Here is a 22,028-nt window from a genome sequence, read left to right as displayed (position 1 = left end):
TCAACATGAGTATCAAGGAATTTACATGGTTTATAATGACAGGGTGTGAGGGGTAGGAAAATTCTTATTCTGCCTGTGGGCCAGAGACACAGCTGTGAGCAGAGAGCTGGAGGTGTGGTTTCTAGTGCCAAATAAATCCTCTGGATGCCAGCCAAGCCCTTTCTTGGAGGTGCCAAGAGATAGATCCAGGTATTTCTCTGGAAATACAAAACGATGTAACCAGTTGAGCACAGAGTATGTGTCTTGGTGCTCAGGAGCCCTTCTGGGCCAACTCTGCTGTTTGCAGAGCTCCTGCAAGGAGGGGACCGACCACTGCCAGCCACAGGACAAGAGGAGCAACGTGGCTGTCGTGATTCCAGCCAGCAGGCACTGAGCACCTAGCAGGGATTCTCAGTCCCCCGCCTGCAAAACAGGGGTGTTTAAAGTTCTTGCCTCATTGGGTTTATTATCAAATAAAATAATTACATCTGAATCGCCTCAAACAGTAGCAGCATGGCATAGGAATGCAATAAATGTTTACTATTATTATTTGAATGCATTTCAGGAATTGTGTTAGATTTTTAAGGGTACCGGGATGAATAAGGCAAGGTCCTTGCCCTTCTCCACAAGTCCAGGAGACAAACAGGTAATACAATGTGATCTGCAGTGGGATGGTGATATGCTGTGGGAGCACAAAGGAGGGTAGGAGAGTCAAAGAGGACTTCCTGGAGGAAGGGACACCTGACCTGACTTTCATCTGATGGTGGAAGTTTACCAGACCTAAACGGTAAGGAGGAGGATCCCAGCCAAGAGTAGCATGTGAAAAGGCCCTGAGGAGAAGTTGAGGGTATCATGTTTCTGGGGGAAATATCATGTAGCAGGGCCTCCAGGTGGGAATATTAAACACCTTTTGGTGCATAACAAATTGCCCCAGAACTTAAGGTCTTAAGCAGTGTTTGTTGTCTCACATGTTCTGTGTATTAGGAATCTGGGTGGGGCTTAGCTGTGTCCTCTAGCTCAGGGTTTCTCACAAAGCTGCAATGAAGGTGTCTGCCAGAGGTGCAGTCCTCTCAAAGCTCAGTTGGGGAAGAAGGTGCCTTCTAAGCTTGTTCATGTGATTGAAGGATTGGGTGCCCCAGTGCTGTTGATCAGGGAGACCACCTTAGTGCCTCGGGTGACTTTCAACATGGCTGCTTACTTCATCAGAGCAAGTCTGAGAAGGAGAGAATGAGACCAGGAGGCCTGGTCCTTTATAACCTCATCTCAAAAGCAATAGCCTACCACTTTAGCTGTATCCTACTTGTTAGAAACAGGTCACTAGGTCCAGCCCACACAAAGGGGAGGAGATTGACCAAGGACACAAATGCCTGGAAATGCAGATCATGGGGTCATTTCTGAAGCTGCCTTATTACCGGCTGCACTCTGGTCCCCAACTCCTTCTCCTTCCACATGCAAAATGCAGTTGTCCCTTCCTCAGGTCCCACAGAGTCTCATCCCATGATAGCATCAGCTCAGAGTCCAGAACATCATCACCTAAATCATGTTCAGGTATGGACGAGGTTCCTGGGTGTCATTCCTCAAAGGCAGGTTCTAGAAGACTGCTACTCTGGATCTGTAATTCTGGTTATACAAAACCAGAGAGAGAAGCATTGCCTGCCACCACGTACCCAACACACAGCGATTCAACAGGCATAGCGTCATGCTTAAAGACATTCTTACTCAAAAAGGGGGGAGGAGAATGTGAGGCATAAAGGAGTCTCTGGTCCATAACAATTCTGAAATCCATCCAGGAAAATATAAGAACTTTCTTGATTACTTTCAAGATCTAGGAATCATTCCCCATGAGTTGCAAATCCACATTCTGAGCTCCTGTTTCCTTCCTCTGAGTCATTTTTGTCTTTCTCATGGAAGAAAGCATATGTTGAGAATTTGGGGAGTCCACTGACCTCTTTTTTTCATGCTGTCTCTGTCTTGAGGTTCTGCTAAAACAACCAAGGAATGATGCTCTGATGCTTCCCAGAGGCCCTGCTGTTTGATCTAGAGGGCCTGTGAGACCCACCCTAATCTCTTTAAAGGGCCTTCTATGTCTGAATGACATTATCCCCTTTTTTTGAATTTAAATTCAATTAGTCAGCATATAGTACATCATTAGTTTCAGATGTAGGGTTTAGTAATTCATCAGTTGCATATAACACCCAGTGCTTATTAAATTAAGTGCCCTCCTTAATGCCTGTCACCCAATTACCCCATCCCCCCACCCATCTCCCCTCCAGCAACCCTCTGTTTCCTAGAGTTAAGAGTCTCTCATGGTTTGTCTCCATCTCTGATTTCTTCCCATTCAATTTTCCCTCCCTTCCCCTATGATCTTCTGTCCTATTTCTTATATGCCACATATAAGAGTGAAATGATAAGATCATTGTCTTTCTCTGATTGACTTACTTCACTTAGTATAATACCCTCTAGTTCCACCCACATCATTGCAAATGGTAAGATTTCAATTCATTGATGGTTGCATAATCCACTGTATATATATATATACCTCATCTTCTTTGTCCATTCATCTGTCAGTGGACATCTAGGCTCTTTCCATAGTTTGGCTATTGTATACATTGCTGCTATGAACACTGGGGTACAGGTACCCCTTCACATCACAACATTTGTATCCTTTGGGTAAATACCTAGTAGTGTAATTGTTGGCTCAACACTATGCTCTTTTGATCTTCCTGACGTTTCACCCAACAGCTAGACAGTCACACCTTCACTTATCTCCAGACCACCTTTCCCTGACAGTGCTGGAAAGCTGTTTGATTTTAGCATCCTTTGCTGTCTTGAGGGTCTGAGAGTTTTCAAAACTATCAGGCCCTTGCTCCTTTTTAACAATCTTTCCCTCAGTTTATCTCCCTTCTCACCGAAGTGGCAAGAATAAACTGGCCATGCCTTCGACACTTTGCTTGGACATCTCCTTAGCTGGATTGCTGAGTGGGTATGTGTTTTCCTTTCCACATAACTGCACACAACAGTATTGCTAAGCTTTCTGGCACTACATCACAAGGATCCCCTCTCTCCAGTTTCCAAAAACATGTCCTCATTGCCTTTTCAGCCTTCACTGGCAGCACCCTCAAAGTCCAGATTTTTCTAACAAGCTTCACAAAATATTCCCTGCCTCCACCCATGCTCTGGTTCCAAAGCCACCTTACATTTGAGATATTTTTCATGATACTATGCCTCTTTTGGTACCACAATTTGTATTATTCTCTCTTTTGGTTTATAAGAAATTACCCTAAACCATAGCACAAAACAACATCTGTCAGCCTGGTTTCCGTGAGTCAGGAATCAGGTGTGGCTGATCTGGGTCTGTCAAAAAGCTGCAGGAAAGGTGCGCATGGGAGCCTGGGAGTGGTCCGCCTCTGAGCTACTTCATGGTTGTGGGGAGGATTCCCTCCCAGCAGGCAAGCCAGCCTCAGTTCCTTGCCACATGAGCCTCTCCACAGGACAACTTTCCACATATCCATTTGCTTTGAGCAAGCAATGGAGATTATGTTTAGTAGCTTAGTCACTAGCAGAGAAGTGATGTCTTATCACTTTTGCCCTATTCCGTTCATCAGAAGTCAGTCATTAGGTCCAGCCCACACTTAAAGGGAGGAATCAGACAAGGGTGTGAATACCAGGAGGTGAGGATCTCTGGGAGCTACTCGAGAAGCTGGGTGTGGGCAACAGTACAGAGGCAGCAAGGTTTGATTATGCTGCGTCAGACTCCCACAGGCGATGGGCAACCACTGAAAGGTTTTACTGTTGAAGGGGAAGTCTTACAACATCCATCAGGCAGCCAGAGCAGAGAAAGGATTGGAAAGGGAGCAATGGGTAGTGAGAGCTAGTGCATGGAAACTTACAAGAGGATGGCCACATGAGAATGTTCATGGCATCCCACCAACCCAGAGATCAAGGCCAGCCAACCTGGAACATCACACATTCCCCTTTTGGTCCCTGGCTAGGTTTCCTCCTGCTTCAACTGCCCTTTTCTATGTTGTTCTCACCTTCTTTAAACCATCCTTTAGAGTCCAGGGCAGGAACCCTCATTCACAGGATACTTCCCACACACCAGACCTCATTTACAATGATACACATATCATTTATTCTCCAGCACACCTGTAGGGCAAGTATAATTTGGGGGAGTGTGATTAGAGGACAGGAGAGTGTCATTGCCTTGGTGATTTCTCCCCAAAACCATGCCCTGCCCATGGACCAAATCCTTGAGCTTAACAGCCCAGAAACTGGATCTTTTGATCCTCAAACAATTGATGATTTAGTGGAAGGTAAAATCTATTATAAGATCCCAACACAGCAGGTGCCTGGGTGGCTCAGCTGGTTAAGTGTCTGCCTTTGGCTCAGGCCATGATCCCAGAGTCCCAGAACTGAGCCCTGTTTGGGGCTTCCCACCCAGCAGGGGGTCCGCTTTTCCCTGTCCCTCTGCCCCCAAACCCCCTGCTCTTGCTCTGTCTCTCTCTTTCAAATAAATACATAAATATTTTAAAAAAAGAGATCCCAACACAGTTGTGGGTTCTAGATGGTAATCAGTTGTTTTGCAACTGGGATCAACTCCTCTGTTGAGATTTGAGGCAAACCCAATAAATAAATATGCTCATTCCTGTCAGGTTTGGAATCAGTGGCAGTTGCAGGAGAAAGACAGATGAGGATCAGCCTGTCCCCTCTATTACCAATGAACTAATTAAAGTGCAGACCTGAACACATTCTGCAGCTAAGGTGGTGGGGGGCGGAGAAAGAAGGGTATGGTGAGCTCCTCTTCTCAAACTCATTAGGCAGATAAGTCTCATTTCTTATTACTCTTCCAAGTGAATGCTCAGGTTGCAAGAGGGAGAAGAATTCCCCTGTGGGCCTTGGACTGGTAGCATCAGTGTCACCTGGGAACTTTTAGAAATGCAAATTCTAGGTCCAACTCCCAGAAAAATTGAATCAAATTCTAGGAGTGGGGCCTAGCAATCTGTGTGCTAACAAGCTCTGAGGTAATTCTAATGTAGGCTCAAGGTTGAGAGCCTCTGGTCCAGCAGAAGCTGTTCATATGCAAATATGAAACCTGGGAAGAAGAGTCTTTATGGAACATTCTGCCACCCATGTCCACCCTTTTCCCCATCCCTGGGAAAATTAATCACAGGGCTAGAAGTTTTATCCTTTCCACATTTGATTTTCAGCTTACAGCTTCTCCAGCAAGTACCAAGTAGAGACTCCTGATTATTTCCCATCCAAAAAAGAAAAATGTCATGGGTTTGATATTTGTTAGCCTTATCTCTTGCTCTTGAAATCCTTGGAGGGGCTAGCATCCCCTTTTTGGTACTGATAGTTTCTGAAAATGCTAGAATGACCAATAACCAGAAGTCAAAGTGGAAGCACGTGGCTCTTCCTGCAGAAAACTCTATGGCTCCCCATTGCACTTAGATTTCAAATAAACTCCTTTCTGAGACCTGCCTCACTCCAGCTGCATCTCACACCATGTCAGTCAGGCCTCCCTACTCTCCCTCTAATATGCCAAGCTCACTTCTGCCTCAGGACCTTTGCACTAGCTGTCCTGCAGCTTAAAGAACTCTTTCTTCAGACCTTGGCATGCCCAGTTCCTTGTCCTTTAAACCTGAATCCAAATGTCATCTTTGACCACTGATTTAAAGTGCCCTCAACCTCACTTGTCATTGTTTATCTCATTACCCTTGTTTATTTTCTTTGGAGCACTTGACACTATCAAAAAATGATCTGGTGTATTTATTTGTTGACTTGTTATCTGTCTGTCCCTCCCTGGAATATAAGAGATCAGGGACCTTGCTGTATTCCTAGCACCAGAACAGTTCTTGGTATATTTCAGGCATAAGATTTACATAAATATTTGTTGAATAAATGAATAAATGAATGAATAAGTGAACATAGGAAAATCTTTAGGAGAGAAGGATCAGAGTGCAGTGATTCATTCATCGAGACAGTGATAGACCCAAAGAGACTGCCTTCCTCTTCCCAAGGACAGGGGCACAGAGCCCAGCTGAATGGGTCTGGAGTGCTGGCACCATACCAGATTCCTTGCCTGCTTCTTCTCTATCCCACTGTCTTAGTCCTGGCCCCCCTTCTCTTCCTACTCTTTCCCTCCCTCCGCCTCACTGTTATTACATTACAGTCATTAGAAGCCTGCAGATTCACACCCTCCTGTCGACTTTTTCATAAAGGAATGTTAATGGAGTTCGTCTTCAGCAGGGGTGGTGCAGACTGTTGTCAAAACTCTGACTTGGCCACCCACATTCACATAATTAATCACACAGGAAACCAGAAAGGGGCAGCAGGAGAGCTGGGCCTCTCTATGTGGTGGCCCTCTTCCCAGAGTGGAGTGTGGTATAACACACAGCTGCTCCCCACCAAGAGCCCACAGGTCAGGCTGGAAGCAAGACAACTCAACAAGAACCACTACAGAGGAGTAGAAGTCAGGCTCTAATCCACTGTGGGGAGGAGGGTCTCCTCCACCTTCAAGAGGATACCAAGGAAAGGAAATTAAACAGACAAAGTAGAAGCTAGAGGGAGAAATAAGGTTAAAGACAGTCTCTTCTAAAATTATAAGGAAGCTGGCTTTTATTGATCACTCTATTGGTTATCTGTTACCATGAGACAAATTACCATACACTTAATGGCTTAAAACAACACACATTCATTGTCTCCCAGTTTCTGTGGGTCAGGAATCTGGTAATAGCTTGGTTTAGCTGTGAGACCTCACAAGGCTGCAGTCAAGATATCAACCAGGACTTTGTTCTCATGTGAAGGCTCAACTGGGGAAGGACTCACTTCCCAGCTTATGTGATTGCTAAAACACTCAGTTCCTTGTGGTTGTAGGACTGGACTGGGAGCTTTAATTTTTTGCTGACTGTTGGTCTGATGCCACCCTCAGCTCCTAGAGACTTATCACAGTTCCTTGCCATGTGAGTTTCCCCAGCTTGGCCTCTTCATCATGCTAGAAAAGTCTCTAGAGCAAATCAAGTAGCAAGATGAAGTTTTATACATCATTACATAATCACAGAGGTCACAGCTCATCTCTTTTTTCTCCATTCACTTGGTTAAGAGCAAGTCACAGGTCCTGCCCATATTTAAGAAAAGATCGTACGTACGTGGGTATGGACACCGGCAGGGGGGATTATGAGACAGCCATCCTAGAGGATGCCCACCACATTACATATTAGGTGTCAAGGACTATGCCAAATGCTTTTGCATGTATTATATCATTTATTTACTAAAACAACCTGTAAGGTGAGCATCATCCCCATTGCACAGGGGATAACACAGAGGAAAGAACTTGACCAAGGTCCTGCAAACATTAAGATCAGAACTATCTGTATCATAGCACCAAGCCAACCTGTGCAAGCTTAGAGGGCTAAAGGATTTGCATCTTTAGAGTGAGGAGCAAGGGCCTGAGGGAGGCAGGGGAAGGGGGTAACAAGTGTGTTCTAGCTCCCTATAAGACTTGAGATCAGGAGGAAGGGATGGGTATGGATTACATGTTGAGAAAGAAGAACACTGAGAACGCTTATGTTTGATGATCTCTGTTTTCTCAATGAGACAGAAAATGAGGGCATCTCCTGAGAGAGAGGGGGTTGGGATGGAGGGGAAGCAGAGCCAAGTTGGAACAACAGCTGTAGGAAATGGGAAATGGGAAACAGGAATCTTGCCAGCAGCAGTACAAGTTTGCCAAGTAGGATAAAGCTGCTTCATCCCTGAAGACTTCAAAGGTCTCCTTGGTAGGGGATACCCACTCCTGCCCCCTACACTCTGAGTTGCCTTCATTTTCATCACGCCTTGTAGTGCTGTAGTTTATGCTCACATCCTTCTCACCAGAAGGAAAGTTCAGGGCAGGAACCTGACAGTAGTCTATGCAACAGACTATGTAGTACCACATAGTAGACTATGCAGTAACCAACACAGGATCTGGCATATGTGAGTGTTCCATAAATGGCCTGACTCCAGACCTTGAACTTCTAAATCACTCCACTGTATTACCTTCTATTCCCTAAAGGCTCTCTAGTTCTGTAAGATTTTTTCAAAAGTATGTATTTTTACTTTTGTTTTGAGAATAAAAGTTCAAAAAGTGGTAGAGGACAAAGTCTAAGTCCATCCTGGAACAGGAGTGGAGGTAGAATTAAGGAAGTCTGTTGCATGCATAACGCAGTGACAAAAAAGCAATTTTGTCTTTTGGCCCAGTCTTTTTGATGTCAAGAAGTCAATAGCCGTTTCACAATATTTCATACCAACTTCTATTGATTGAGATGAAGCACTGCTCATGATATGTCGCCTGAAGAATACAGCACAGACACAGAACAGTCCTATTTGTGCCAAATGACCACTTTAGTCTCATTTTAAATGGCAGAATCCTAATTCAAAATACCTTAGACCAAAAAAATAAATAAAAAAGAAAGGAAAGGAAAAAAAAAAAAAACATTTGGGCTCATCTTCAATGAAAAGTCCAAGATTACACTCTGTTGCCAAGGGACTAACATTTTGGCCCAAGAAAAAGGCAGATGGCTTACAGTAGCCTCAGGACAGGGCTCTCCCCTAGGACTCCTGGCACAAGTCCTGTGGTCCCCTCTGATTGGACACCCTGGGTCACATGCCTGTAACTGAACCAATCAGCATGACCAGGGGACTTCAGAGGAGGGTGCTGTGAAGAAGAGGAGAAGGAATGGATGCTGGGTGGACATAAAGGCAGTAAATGTCCACTCCATGTGTGCTGTGCTTCTAACCACAGACAACTGATTGGGTGGGTGCCCACCAAAACCAGGGTTTTCTCTAGTTTAGAGGACTTGGGCGGAGTCAGATGCCCACATTCATAAAATCAGCCATGTGTTTTCATCCCCACCAGAGCAGGAACCAACCCTGAGGTCTCCTCCTGGCCCGCTGATGATACCTAAGGCTCAGCTGGAGGAGCAGCTCTGGAATTACTGGAGGAACCAGGTACTCCAAAGCCCACCTCAACTCCAGTTTCCCAACCTCTGCTGGGGCCTCAATTAGGAGTCTGACCTGAACTCCAGGCCTTCTGGCCCTGCTGGTAAGGATGATGGCAGGACTGGCATCCATTTACCCAACCCAGAGGAGGGTCAGTCCTCTACCCTCGATAACCACTTGCAACCAAGATGCCCTACCTCTGTGACTTCCACTATAGACCTGGAAACTCCCATCCCACCTGCCCAAGCCGAGCTCCGTAGCTACTGACCTCACACATTGCCTTGGACCCCTTTGCCCTTTTCTCAAACCCGGCCCTCCCCAGGATCAGCTTCCAAGTCCCAATCTCAACTGCCACCCGACTCACTTCCTCAAGGCAGCAGCAACAGTGGCCGCACTAATGTCACACAGGAGACCAGCGATGGGCAATACAGTTGAATGGCATTTATTTCTAATTGGATCCATCAGCTTTGTCTGAGTCAGTTTTCCTTCTGCGCTGGTTCTTAGCTGACCCTTGGAGGCCCTTCCTGGCATTACATTGTTTGCGGTAGATTTCCAATTCCTCCTGGTATTTGGCTCTCAGGAGAGCTGCTCTTTGCTCATATGGCTGCTTTTCAGCATCTGTTTTCGCAGACCACATCTTTCCTGAGGCCCTTGCCACCTGCACTACTGACCAGCTCGGATTCTCCCTCTTCAGCCGGGCAAAGTGGTCTTGGCAGAAGAGCAGGAAGGATGATGGGGGGCGTCTGGGTGCTTGGGGGTCCCGTTTTCTCCGCTTCTTCTTCTTGCCAACATAATTCATCATCTCTTCCTGATACCGGGCTTTGTCGAGCTTGGCCAGAGCTTCATATTTGGCCTTTTCGTTCTTTGAGATGGACTTCCATTTTTCCGAACACTTTCTAGAGAACTCTTTAAAGCCAAGGTAGGTATTTGGCTGCTGCTCCTTGAACTTGTTCCTGTAATTCAGCAAAAAGTGGATGTAAGAAGAAACATTTGCCTTGGGCCTTATCTGGATTTCTTTTCCCATGTTCATAAGGTCATTTTTTTTTTTTTTCTGGATTCAGTAACTTGGACAGCAGAGACTTCTGTCTCCACACTCCAGGAGCAATCTAGAAGGTGCCCTGCTTGTGGTGAATTTTTCCCTCTGCAAGAGCTATGGTCACAGCTCAGCCTTTTCAGTGGTGGTGGCATTATTGCATCAGAGGAGGGATTGTGACATCATTCACCAGCCTGTGGCATTAGCTTACAGCTCCTCTTATTGGTTGGCTACTGGAGGGTCCATTTTTTTCTGCTTCTCATGTGAGATGGTGGTTCACCCAGGGGTGGTTTGGAAGTAGTAACTTTCAATGGAATATTTCTCCTTGATGTCCTGGAGGCCATGGGCTTTGCTCAACTATAGGAGATTTCAGTCCCTCGGATGTAGTAATGAGCCATGGGGTCTGCCTTCCTCACCGTAAGATTGTCAAGACGCCGCATGATCCCTTCTGAAGTCAGGATGGATATAATGAACGTGAGGAGGTGGATGGCTCCAGGGCTGTCATGATAAAATGTGAAGTCTTTCTGTTTGCCTTGAATGGTGGCAGCTCATGCCGTTCAAAGAGTTTAGTAGTAACTCTAAAAATAATGAGGTATGACAGCCGTGACTCGGTTCCTGTCAGGACAAAGTTGTCTAATTTAAAACCTGAGCACTTGGGCTATATACATCTGAACTCTTCATTTCTCTGAAGAAACTGGGATGGGGTGGGCAGAGGGAGGAGAACCTTGAGGGGTTTTACTCAATACACTTGAGGCCGTGAAAATGGGGTCAAATCCTTGGCCGTCAGGAGGCCTTCCTGCTCTCATCTCTGGGGTCATTGGCTCTCGGGCTTAGAGTACAGAGCTCTAATGGCTACACTCACACTTGTCAGCTTTTGACTTTGTGTGAAAGCCATTGCCCATATTCCACTAGTCTTCCAATGGAAGGAAAAAGAAACAATAAAAGGGTCATCTTGTGACCTTTGGACACTTTGAGGGCATTGCTTGTATGGGACCAGGGTTCATATAACTCAGTGGTTGACAATAGTGCCAAATTTATAGGACTACAAAATGGAGCCTCATTAGCAGAAAAGTTAGGGTAAAATAGCCTAACAGGTGGGAGTCTGAATTTGGACTGATTTGCTTGACTCAAGCTTGTGTTTCTTTCTCAGTCCTTAGAAGTGGTGCCTTGGGGGCCAATGACTCTGGTGTGTATCTTCAGCGACTTAGCCTGACAGGGAAACTTGCCTAAGACTAGACCACATTTCCAGGGCTCCCAGTCCATTCCCAAGCCTCTGAGACTGACTGCAACTTCCATCTTCTGTAAAATAAAGATGGAAACTAATGAGAGTCCCCAGTCCTGAATTTGAGCCCCAGCTCTGTCACAAGGCAGCTGGGCTACTGATGCTAGCTCCTTCCTTCCTGTGAGCCTCTGATTTCATATCTGTAAAATGGGTGCTTTGGACCGGCCAGGAAGGACCCTCCAGATGGCATGCTGTAGAGGTATATATATAATTGCGGCTGCATTTAGAGGCCTATAATATCTCAGATGCCAGCCGAGGAAGCCTGGGCTAGTGATGGGGCCAAGAGGTCTGGCAGGGGGAACAAATTACTCTGAGAACATTTCTCAGCATGCTAAGTTGTTTTTCACTCTGGTTCTTTCTCCGAAGGCCAGGAGTTGGCTCACCTATTTGTTGGATTTGAGCTAGGTTGCCAAGGTCAATAGGACATAGCTCCTTTCCAAGATGGAAGGACAGGTTGTGAGAAAGAATTTGGCCGATGTCTGTGGACATGAATCCGACTCTGCTCAGTCTCACAAAAACCCCAACAGCTCATTTGTGCCTCCGTTCATGATCTTCTACCCTTCTCATGATGAAAAGATTCAGAAGGACTAACCCTATGATAATCATCTGGAGCCTAGCATGTCTATGAAGACAAGGTGGTAGAAGGTAAAAGCTACAGCCACCCTGTGATGCTTGGGCCACAGTCTCACCTTGGAGGGATGAAGTGGGGGAAATGTCTGGAGAACCTTAGGGAGGGTCAGTACGGCTAGCTTTCTAAGTCGATGCTATGTGCTCTGGTAGCTGAGGCTTTCCAAACTTCTTCACTATCTTCTGTGCCCTGGGAGGCTGACCCAGATGGACCACATCAGTGGATCTCATGCCCTGTGGCTTCCATTTCAGTTTGGTCACTGTGGACCCCAACAGTAGATCAGGGAGAGAAAGGTGATTCCAGGACATTCATTCTCCTGGCTTCCCCCTCCAGAGGTCACCTGGAGCTGGCTCTCAGACCCTGGACTGAAGGTCTTGGCTCCTATCAAGTTTTCCTTTCTAAATGACTGGCTCCTTCCAGGTTTAGGAATTGCTCCCTTTCCTTGTCTTCTCTTGCCAAGGCGGTAAGAGCTCTGCTTTTACTCTGCTGTCCCTTGTGGCTTTCCTACACCTTGCCCTTCCCTTTGTAAATAGCCTCTTTATTAAACACTCCTCAAATTATGCTCATTTGAGTGGCCATCTGGTTCCTGCTGGGACTCTGACCGATGTGCCATGTTTCTGGCTTTCCATCATAAGCAGCAATGGAGGTGGATAAATAAAGCAAGTATGGGCATAGGTCCAGGGTCAAAGGCTATTGAGCTTCTTGAGGCCCAAGGACCCAGTGGTCTCACAGCCTAGAATGTTCTGCAGGGGTAAGCGTGCCTGCCAGGGTAATAACAGAACAGGGCCACATGGCCTCCATAGAGGCATCTAATATCCCTTATATTATAAGATGACCTCTAGGCAGGGACATTGGTCTGGAAAGCCAGATAAGAAAGATTTTCAGCTTTGTGGGCCCTGTGGTTTTTATTGGACATACTCAATTCTACCATTGTTGCTCCAAAGTAGCCACAGACAATACATACATCGATAAGCCTGGCTGTGCCCCCAAGTAACTTCACAAAAACAGGCAGGTGCCTGGACATCGTAAACTGCTACCATCCCAATCTAGAGCTGTGAGTTCAGTGTTTTCAAATTTGTTCATTGCAGCTTACAATAAGATTTATATTTTACATCACGACCCATTTGTGCATGTCTGTACTTCATAATATTGATATAATGCGTCGTGTGTGCCTGTCTCTGTTCCAAGCACTTTACCTATATCAAATCATTTAATCTTTGTAACAACTGTGTGTGTTAGGGATGCTATTTTTTTTAAAGATTTATTTATTTATTTATTTATTTATTTATTTATTTATTTATTTTAGAGAGAGAGCCAGCATGGGGCAAGGGAGGGGCAGAAGGAGAGAGAGTCTCAAGCAGACTCTGCTGAGCATAGAGTCTGATGCTGGCCTTGATCTCACGTCCCTGAAATCACTCCCGAAGCTGAAACCAAGAGTTGGATACTTAACCAACTGCACCACTAGGTGCCCCTGGGCAGGGGAGTTGGGTGGGGGTTGGGGGTGGTGGCAGGGCTGCTATTTTTATCCCTATTTTAAAGATGAAGTTCTCTAAACACAGAGTTTACAGAAACAATATAACAAATTATACTTACTATGTGTGTGAAGTAGTATTTTCTATTTTATTCTGTTATGGTCTATTTTGTTATTCAAAGTGCCTACAGACCTACAGATTGGTCTCATGACCCACTATGGGTTACAGTCCATGGACTGATTTGAAAAACACTACGTAGGCAAGCTGAGGGGGAGCTCTCACCTTGAATACAAATCCAATCAGATCCCCTTGATTTAGCATTGGTAACATGAAGTGGAAAGAACATGGCCTTGGGAGCCAGGCAGACATGAATTAAAGTTCTAGCTTTGCTAATTATGTTCTGGGTATTGCTCATTACTACCTTATCAGTAAAGAGCAGTGAGATGGTAACAAAGCCGTGGATAGGAACTAACTGCAGTGATGGGAACAACGGAACCAGTACCCCTTTACCAAATGGGCCAGATGTAGGGACTCACTTCTAATGAATAGTGTGTGGAAAAGGACAAATTGTACCTTTCCAGTGGAGAAAGCTGGCAGATACCACCCTAACCAATAATGATATTCTTCCCCCAATTGCATAACCCCGGTCTAATCCTGAGAAAATATTAGACAAACCCAAATTAAGGGGTATTCTACAAAACACTTGACTAGTACCCTTCAAAAGTGTCAAGAAAGCAAGGAAAGCCTGAGAAACAGAACCAGATTAGAAATCAAGTAGACTTAATGTCTCAGGTCTCTGGGAATTGATGGACTGGATGGTGGACCAAGAGAAAACACATTAGTGGAAAGACTGGGGACATCTGAATGAAGTCTTCCACTGAGCTAATGTCAACTTCTGGTACGTCTACCATGGTTATATAAGACACTAATGTTAGAGGAAGCTGGGTGATTGGGTCTATAGGAAATTTTTGTACTGTCTTTGTCATCTGCAATGCTTTTTTTTTTAAGATTTTATTTATTTATTTCACAGACAGAGATCACAAGTCAGACAGAGATCACAAGTAGGCAGAGAGGCAGGCAGAGAGAGAGGGGGAAGCAGTCTCCCTGCCGAGCAGAAAGCCCGATGTGGGCCTCGATCCCAGGACCCTGGGATCATGACCTGAGCCGAAGGCAGAGGCTTTAACCCACTGAGCCTCCCACGTGCCCCCGCAACCTGCAACTCTATTCTTATTTCAAAATAAAGTCTTTCGGAAATCTCCCTTGCTGACAGTAATGTGTACCCACAGTTGAGATACCCTGCTCTTGATCCATCTCCTCCAGAAATCTCTGGGCAGATTTGACCCTCAACCATAGCAACATGTGCTCTTGGCATATCTTCCATCACAGTGTTCTCTGAATTGCAGGACATGCTGGAACCACCTGAGGAGGTTTCAAAAATCCCAGCGCTCAAGGGTATTATATAAGACTGATTGATCCCTGACTTCTACCTCTGAAACCAGTAATACATTATACGTTAATTGTTGAATTTAAATTAAAATAATAATAATGATAATAAATCCCAGTGCTCAAACAAGAAGAAGAGCAAAGGTACCTGACTTGGGCATCTGATAAATGCTTTGATGCTTCCTTCATCCCCCTCCTGCCCATCTTCTTGTGGGGTGGGAATCTGCCTACACATACCCTCTGAGTGGAGTATCCATGGTAGGCAGAAAATGGCTCCACAGGGACACCCACATCTGAAACCTCAAAACCCATGATTGTGTTACCTTCCATGGCAAAAGGAACTTTGCAGATGTGATTATGTTAAGGATTTGGAATGACAGGATTACCCTGGGTTACATGGGTGGACCTGCTGTAATCACCTGGGTCCCTGTAAGAGGAAGGTAGAAGTGTAGAAGTCTGAGATGGAGATGCAGTGACAGATGCAGAGAGTCAGAGTCAGAGATCTGAAGATGTGGTACAGTCAGCTTTGAAGGTTGAGAAAGAGACCACAAGCCAAGAAACAAGGTGACCACTAGAGGCTGGGCAAGGCCAGCAAACAGATCCCCCCCCCTAGAGCTCCAGAGAGCACAGCCCTGCAGACACCTTGATCTTGGCTCCATGATACCCATTTTGGGCTCCTGCCCTTCCCCCCACCCACCACCCAGAACTTTTAAGACAAGTGTGTTCTTTCAGGCCACAAAATTTGTAAAAATTTGTTAAAGCAGAAATAGGGAAGGAATACAGTGTCTTTCTCATCCAGCTGGTGGTCTGTAATGTTTCCTGTGCTGTTCTTAACCCCTGCTTATAATAATAAAGATTAAAAATTTATGCCACCACTTATTGGATTAGTTGTGGGACCAAGGAGCATGGTCTGCTCAATTTTAAACACTCTTCTTCATGCACTTGCTGACTCATTAAGTCACTAATTCACTCGTTTGCTTACCAATTAATTCACTCTTAGATTCTTTCAGTTCATTCACTCACTCATTCGCCACTCATATATGTGTGCACATGCACACACATCTCAACAAATAGCTGTGAGTTGTGGAGCAATGTCACTGATTCTTTGATGGCCACTTATAAGCAGCATCTGAAGGATGGATATGTCTTAGGAAAGGAGGTGGTGGTAGAGAGAGGCATCTGAAATTTCCTGGAAGCCAGACTGGTGGGAAAGGCAGGGTCGTAAACAGTAGGCTTAGGCTCTTTGGCACTAACCTCATGCCAAGAACTATTACTCAATCTCATGTGACCATATCATATTTTAATAAGAATGACGGTAATGGGGAGTTAGAGAGGAGAAGGGAGTTGAGGGAAATTGGAAGGGGAGGTGAATCATGAGAGACTATGGACTCTGAAAAACAATCTGAGGGATTTGAAGGGGCGGGGGGGGAGGAGGTTGGGGGAACCAGGTGGTGGGTATTGGAGAGGGCACGGATTGCATGGAGCACGGGGTGTGGTGCAAAAACAATGAATACTGTTAGCTGAAAATAAAGTTTTTAAAAAATTTAAAAAAAAAAGAATGATGGTAATGTTTTAAGTATATCATCTCCAGAAAAGCCTAGAGAGAGAGAGAGATTAATTTTTCCAGGGCCACACAGCAATGAGTGGCAGAGCCAGGCCTCAGACTCAAGTTGGTTTGACTCTTAAGTCCATGTGTTTTGCCACTATTGGGAGTCTAGGAACTCCACTGGCTAGGACCAAGGAGAGGAGAAAGCCAGAAGGGAACAAGGCCAAGTATTGCAGTAGGAGGGCAGATGGAATAATAATAATAATAATAATAATAATAATAATAATAATGTGTCTAAATCTCAACATTTGAGGGATTCAGGGGACACTTTTCTCATTTGCGTTGATGGATCTCTTGTTCCAGATGGATCCGGTCAGTTTACCCCAGGTCATGGAATGTCCTGAGTCTAGCAGGTAGACTGACGTGGATAGCCCATAGAACCACACCAGCATGTGCAGGTACAAACAGAACCTGGGTCTACTGTTTAGAACACAGGTTGGTCAAAGCTGAAGTGAAGTGTCCGCACCTAGTCCAGTGGCTTAGTGGACAATGGACAAGAAATGGAACAGATGATCAAGCACAAGCATGGGATGAGCATGGCAAGGTCCAGGCATGCCTACTTACCTCCGGTAGGACACAGCAAAGGAAGAGAGGATGAGGTCTAGAATAATACCAATTTTGGGGAGAGAACGCCCACAGCAAAGTATGACTGGATATCCCTCGCAGGCCTTGACAAAAATACTCGATTATGCCACAGAGTAGGAAGAGTGGTCCCTGATCTTTTTGTCCAGCTCCCTGCCTCCTTCAACCAACATGAGTATCTTTCATTTGGTCTTCCTAGCACTGGCCACTCCCTCCTTCTAAGCACATCCCTTCTTTTAGAGAACTGTCCTCGAAATAGTTCCAGTGGGGGCCTATGCTCTTGGCCCCAGGCATGGGCACACCCCCCAGCGGGACTACTTGGAGGCCTCCAGTGAGCTTTTTCTAATTAGAACTAAAGGAAGGGATTTTCGTCTTGTTTCTGGAAGTGAAGTGATGTGTCTTTATTCTCATTGGTTTCCATGAATTGTTTAAGTTCTTTGATTTCCTGGTTGATCCAAACATTCTTAAGCAGGGTGGTCGTTAGCTTCCAAGTGTTTGAATTCCTTCTAAACTTTTTATTGTGGTTGAGTTCCAGTTTTCAAAGCATTGTAGTCTGAGAATATGCAGGGAATAATCTCAATCTTTTGGTATCAGTTGAGCCCTGATTTGTGACCCCGTATGTGGTCTATTTTCAAGAAAGTTCCATGTGCACTCAAGAAGAATGAGTTTTTTGTTGTTTTAGGTTAGAATGTTCTATATATATGAAACATTCGAATGTTCTATATATGAGGTCTATCTGGTCCAATGTGTAATTCAAAGTTCTTGTTTATTTATTGATTTTCTGCTTAGATGATCTGTCTATTGCGGAGAGTGGCGTGTTAAGATCCCCTACAATTAATGTGTTCATATCAATATAATTCTTTATCCTGATTAACAGTTGGCTTATGTAGTTGGCTGCTCCCATATTGGGGGCATAAATACTTATAATTGTTAGATCTTCTTGGTGGATAGAACCTTTAAGAATGATGTAGTGTCCTTCTTTATCTCTGACTACAGTCTTTAGCTTAAAGTCTAATTTATCTGATATGAGAATTGCTACCCCAGCTTTCTTTTGAGGCCTGTTGGCATGAAAGATTGTTCTCCATCCCTTTACTTTCAGTCTGGATGTATCTTTAGGTTCCAAACGTGTCTCTTGTAGACAGCATGTGGACAGGTCTTGTCACTTTATCCAGTCTGCAACCCTGTTCCTTTTTATGGGAGCATTTAGGCTGTTCACATTGTGCAAGTGATTATTGAAAGATAAGTTTTTATTGACATCATGTTGCCTGAGAAGTCCTTGTTTCTATAGATTGTGCAAATTTCTGTTCTATGTCACTCTTCAATTCTTTCTTCTTTTATAGAACCCTCCCCTTAATATTTCTTATTCTGCCGGCTTGGTGGCCACATACTCTTTTGAACCTTGCCAGTCTTAGAAGGTCTTTATCTCTCCATCCATTTTGAATGTCAGCCTTGCTGGATAAAGTATTCTTGGCTGCATGTTCTTCTCATTTAGTGCCCTGAATATGTCTTTCCAGCCCTTTCTGGCTTGCCAGATTTCTGTGGACAGGTCTGATGTTATTCTGATGGACCTTCCTCTGTACATAAGGAATCTCTTCCCCCAGCTGCCCTTAGGACCTCTTGTCTAAGATTATGATTTGTGAATTTCACAATTAAGCATCTGGAAGTCTTTCTAGATTTGTTGATCTTGGGGTATCCTTTCTGCCTCTAAGACACAAACATTTGTTTTATTCTCCAGACTGAGGAAGTTTTCATCCAGAATTTGTTCAAATATATCTTCTAGTCTTCTCTCTTTCTCCACCCCCTCAAGGATCCCAATAATTCTGATGTTGGAATGTTTCATGGCATCATTTATTTCCCTAATTCTGTTTTCATGACTTCTAAGCTATTTGTTCCAGGCCTCCTCTTGATCCTTCTTTTCTATCAGTTTGTCTTCTAGATCAATAATTTGATCTTCTGCCTTGATTACTCTAGCTGTTATAGTATTTAGATTAGATTGGATCTCACTGATAGCATTTTTTAGTACTGCCAGATTAGCCCTCACTTCCACCCTTAGAGTTTCTGTGTTGCCACTAATGGTCTTCTCGAAACTAGCCATTGCTCGGATAATTGTTACCCTGAATTCCCTTTCTGACATACTGTTTATGTCCATATCCAATAGTTCTGTGACAGAGGGCACAGTCTCTGAATTTTTCCTCTGTTGGGTGTTCCTCCTCCTAATCATTTTGGTGAGAGGTGGTTAAGGGGATGTATAGCTGAATATATCAACCACAATCCAGGCAAGGTGCACCCTGGAAAGTTTTTGAATCAACCACCAAAAAGAAAAAAAAAAAAAAAGAAAGAAAAGAAAAAAGAAAACCCAGCCAAAATGAACCCCAAAAGTAAGATTTATAAGGTCCATAAACAAAAACGAACAAACAAAAAGACTGACAATAGTAAAAGAAAAAAAAAAAGAAAAAAAGAAAAAACCAGCCAAAATGAACCCCAAGAATAAGATTTAAATAGTACAAAAACAAAAACAAATACACAAATACTAACAGAATAATAAGATGGGAAGGTGTTTACAAATCCTTGACGTGGATGTGGAAGGTTATTTCGATTCTTCCTGGGTGAATGTTGTTATCTTTGTTAAAGGACTCAAATTTCCAGACATACAGGGAAATTAAAACTGGTTTATATATAGAGGTAGTATTGAATAGGGAAAAAGGATTACCTTGAAGCTTATATCTATATGTATAAAAAAAGAAAAAAAAAACAGGTATATGTATGAAAAAAGTTCAAGTTAAAAAGTTGTTATGCAGTATGTTGTATTAAACCTCTAGTTGTACTGGTAAGGAGGTTAAAAAAATTAAAAGAACAAGAATCATGAGAACGAATTAAAAAAAAATAAAGTTGTCTATGAAATATACAGGTTTTGGGGCAATACCAGGAGCTTAATATGTTGTTTTCCCCTGATGTTGGGGTTTTACAGTTTTATGGGGACCCTGTGATTAACATCCTCTGGTTCTTTTGGCTTGTCTTCTGCTGGAGGGGCCTGCCATGTTTGTTTGTTTGTTTGTTTTCAGTCAGTCCTGCTTGGGCTGAGTTGCCCCACCCACTATCAAGGAGCTTGGCTCTGTGAAAACCAGCTTTTCAGGCTTTTGTTCTCTGGAGGTTTTTGTTCTTTGGGGGCTTTTTGCAGGGCTTTTCAGAGGGTTAGTGGAAAGCAAACCGTCTGCACCCAGACCTCTGGCTCAGAGAGAAGCCTCAGTCTGCTCCCCTCTGGGTGGTCCAGAACACACAGACTCCCCCTCTGCAAACTCCACTGAACGGTGTAGCCTTCCACAGGCGGTGCGCACCCCTGTGCCACTAAAGCCATGAATGATATTGGTCCGGGTGAGCCCGATCCCAGGTGACTGCCATTCCTGGGACTGCTGTCTGGGGTCCATGCCCTCGACCGGTGCACTCACACCCAGTGGCAGCACAGGTCACATGCAGAAGTCAGTGGGCCCAGAGACCATGGGCCAGTGCCCATACCAGACTCACTCATGCACGGGTGGGAGTGGGCCCAGCCCAAGCAGTGGTGCAAGCAGAGGAAAGCCATGGGCTCATGGACCACGGACGTGAGCCCCCGCTGGACTCTTTCTGGCATGGGTGGTTGCCAGTGGTGACCGTCCTGGGACCATGGGCTTAGGCCCGTGCCTGTGACCACCTGATTCCACCAGTTGCCTCTTAAGATCTTTTACTCTCTTTCAGTGCTTCTAACCAGACTCCAAGTTAATGCTGGTCCCCAATCACAGGGCACTTTCATATTGAGATATTACTTTCCAATGAGTCACTTCTGGTGGCTCCCTCCCCCTTCTGCTTATCCTCTGATATCAGTCCGAGTGTTCCCACTCTGCTTTACCTCTCCATTGGTGTCTTCTGCCCCTGTAGTGATCCAGAAGTGTATAATCTTACATCTCAGGCTGATTTCATGGGTGTTCAAAATGTTCTGGTAGATATTTAGCTCACTTTAGGGGACTGGTTGAAACAGGGTCTCCTACTTCTCCACCATCTTGCCCCTCCATACCAAGAGCTTTTATACCCATTATCTCATTTAGACCTCCTGTCAGCTCTATGAAGTGGGTGCTGTTGTTACCCTAGTAAATAGCAGGGAAAACTGAGGCCCAAAGCAGGTCAGCCACTTGCCCATAGTTAGACAGCTGATAGTTAGACAAGAGATGAGACTTGAACCCAAGCAGGAAACTTCCAGGGCCCATTTTCCTAATCTCCACCCCAAACTGCCTTTTTTTTTTTTTTTTTTTAAGATTTTATTTACTTATTTGACAGAGATCACGAGTAGGCAGAGAGGCAGGTGGTGGGGGGGTGGTAAGCAGGCTCCCCACCAAGCAGAAAGCCTGATGTGGGGTTCAATCCCAGAACCCTAGGACCATGACTTGAGCCAAAGGCAGAGGCTTAACCCACTGAGCCACCCAGGTGCCCCCCAAACTGCTTTCTATTTAGTAAGTATTAGCCCTTGGCCCACGACTCTCCCTTGCTTTCTGGAGACATGCCGTGATCAAGAATATGTGGCTGCTATGTCTTGAAGGCGTAGCAGGAGTTTACGAGCATCATCATAGCACCTCAAATTGTCACAAAGCACTGTGATACACATACTGGAAAAGAGAGACTCAGAGAGGTGAAGCCATCTCCCAGGGTCACACAGCCAGTGGATGTGGAGGCAGGATCCAAGTCCAGCTCCATCTGACTAGGACACCTTGCTCACTGGCCTGCACATCACCAAGATGCTTTAGCCCATCCATTCTCCAGCTGACTAGAGGCTCATGCCCTCAGCCAGGGCTTCAGAGCTGCCTGGCTCTCAGGCAGGGCTGGCTAGCTGCCTCCTCCTGGAGGGGGAGGGGGACATTGATGTTGCTCAAGCTAAGAGTGGCAGTCGAGTGGCAGGCAGAGGCTGGCGTGGGAGGCTCCTCAGTAAGCCATCTGCAAACATTTCCTCAGGATGAGAAGTATTATCCAAATATAATCCCCAGAGGCCTCTGCAAGGCATA

The 22,028-nt window shown here is 45.0% G+C and overlaps 2 protein-coding genes across 2 annotated transcripts in view; one reads left to right on the top strand and one right to left on the bottom strand.

Moving 5' to 3' along the window:
- CSMD2 (CUB and Sushi multiple domains 2) overlaps positions 1 to 22,028 on the top strand; it is a 593,647-nt gene that overhangs the window by 250,020 nt on the left and 321,599 nt on the right. The gene's annotated exons all lie outside the window — the stretch shown is intronic.
- HMGB4 (high mobility group box 4) lies at positions 9,375 to 10,119 on the bottom strand. Its single transcript, XM_032877164.1, has one exon. It carries the CDS (start codon positions 9,983 to 9,985, stop codon positions 9,404 to 9,406), a length of 582 nt encoding a protein of 193 aa, XP_032733055.1. The 5' UTR covers positions 9,986 to 10,119; the 3' UTR covers positions 9,375 to 9,403.

The sequence above is a fragment of the Lontra canadensis genome, unplaced genomic scaffold (assembly GCF_010015895.1).
Source record: "Lontra canadensis isolate GAN:19392208 unplaced genomic scaffold, GSC_riverotter_1.0 scaffold60, whole genome shotgun sequence".
In the NCBI taxonomy this organism is placed as follows: Eukaryota; Metazoa; Chordata; class Mammalia; order Carnivora; family Mustelidae; genus Lontra; species Lontra canadensis.
The sequence above is the reverse complement of the archived record's forward strand: the minus strand, read 5'-3'. Positions and strand labels throughout refer to the sequence as shown.

Bases quoted from the DNA above. Each gene is read 5' to 3' on its own strand.
- HMGB4 (XM_032877164.1), bottom strand. From the start codon at position 9,985: ATGAACATGGGAAAAGAAATCCAGATAAGGCCCAAGGCAAATGTTTCT.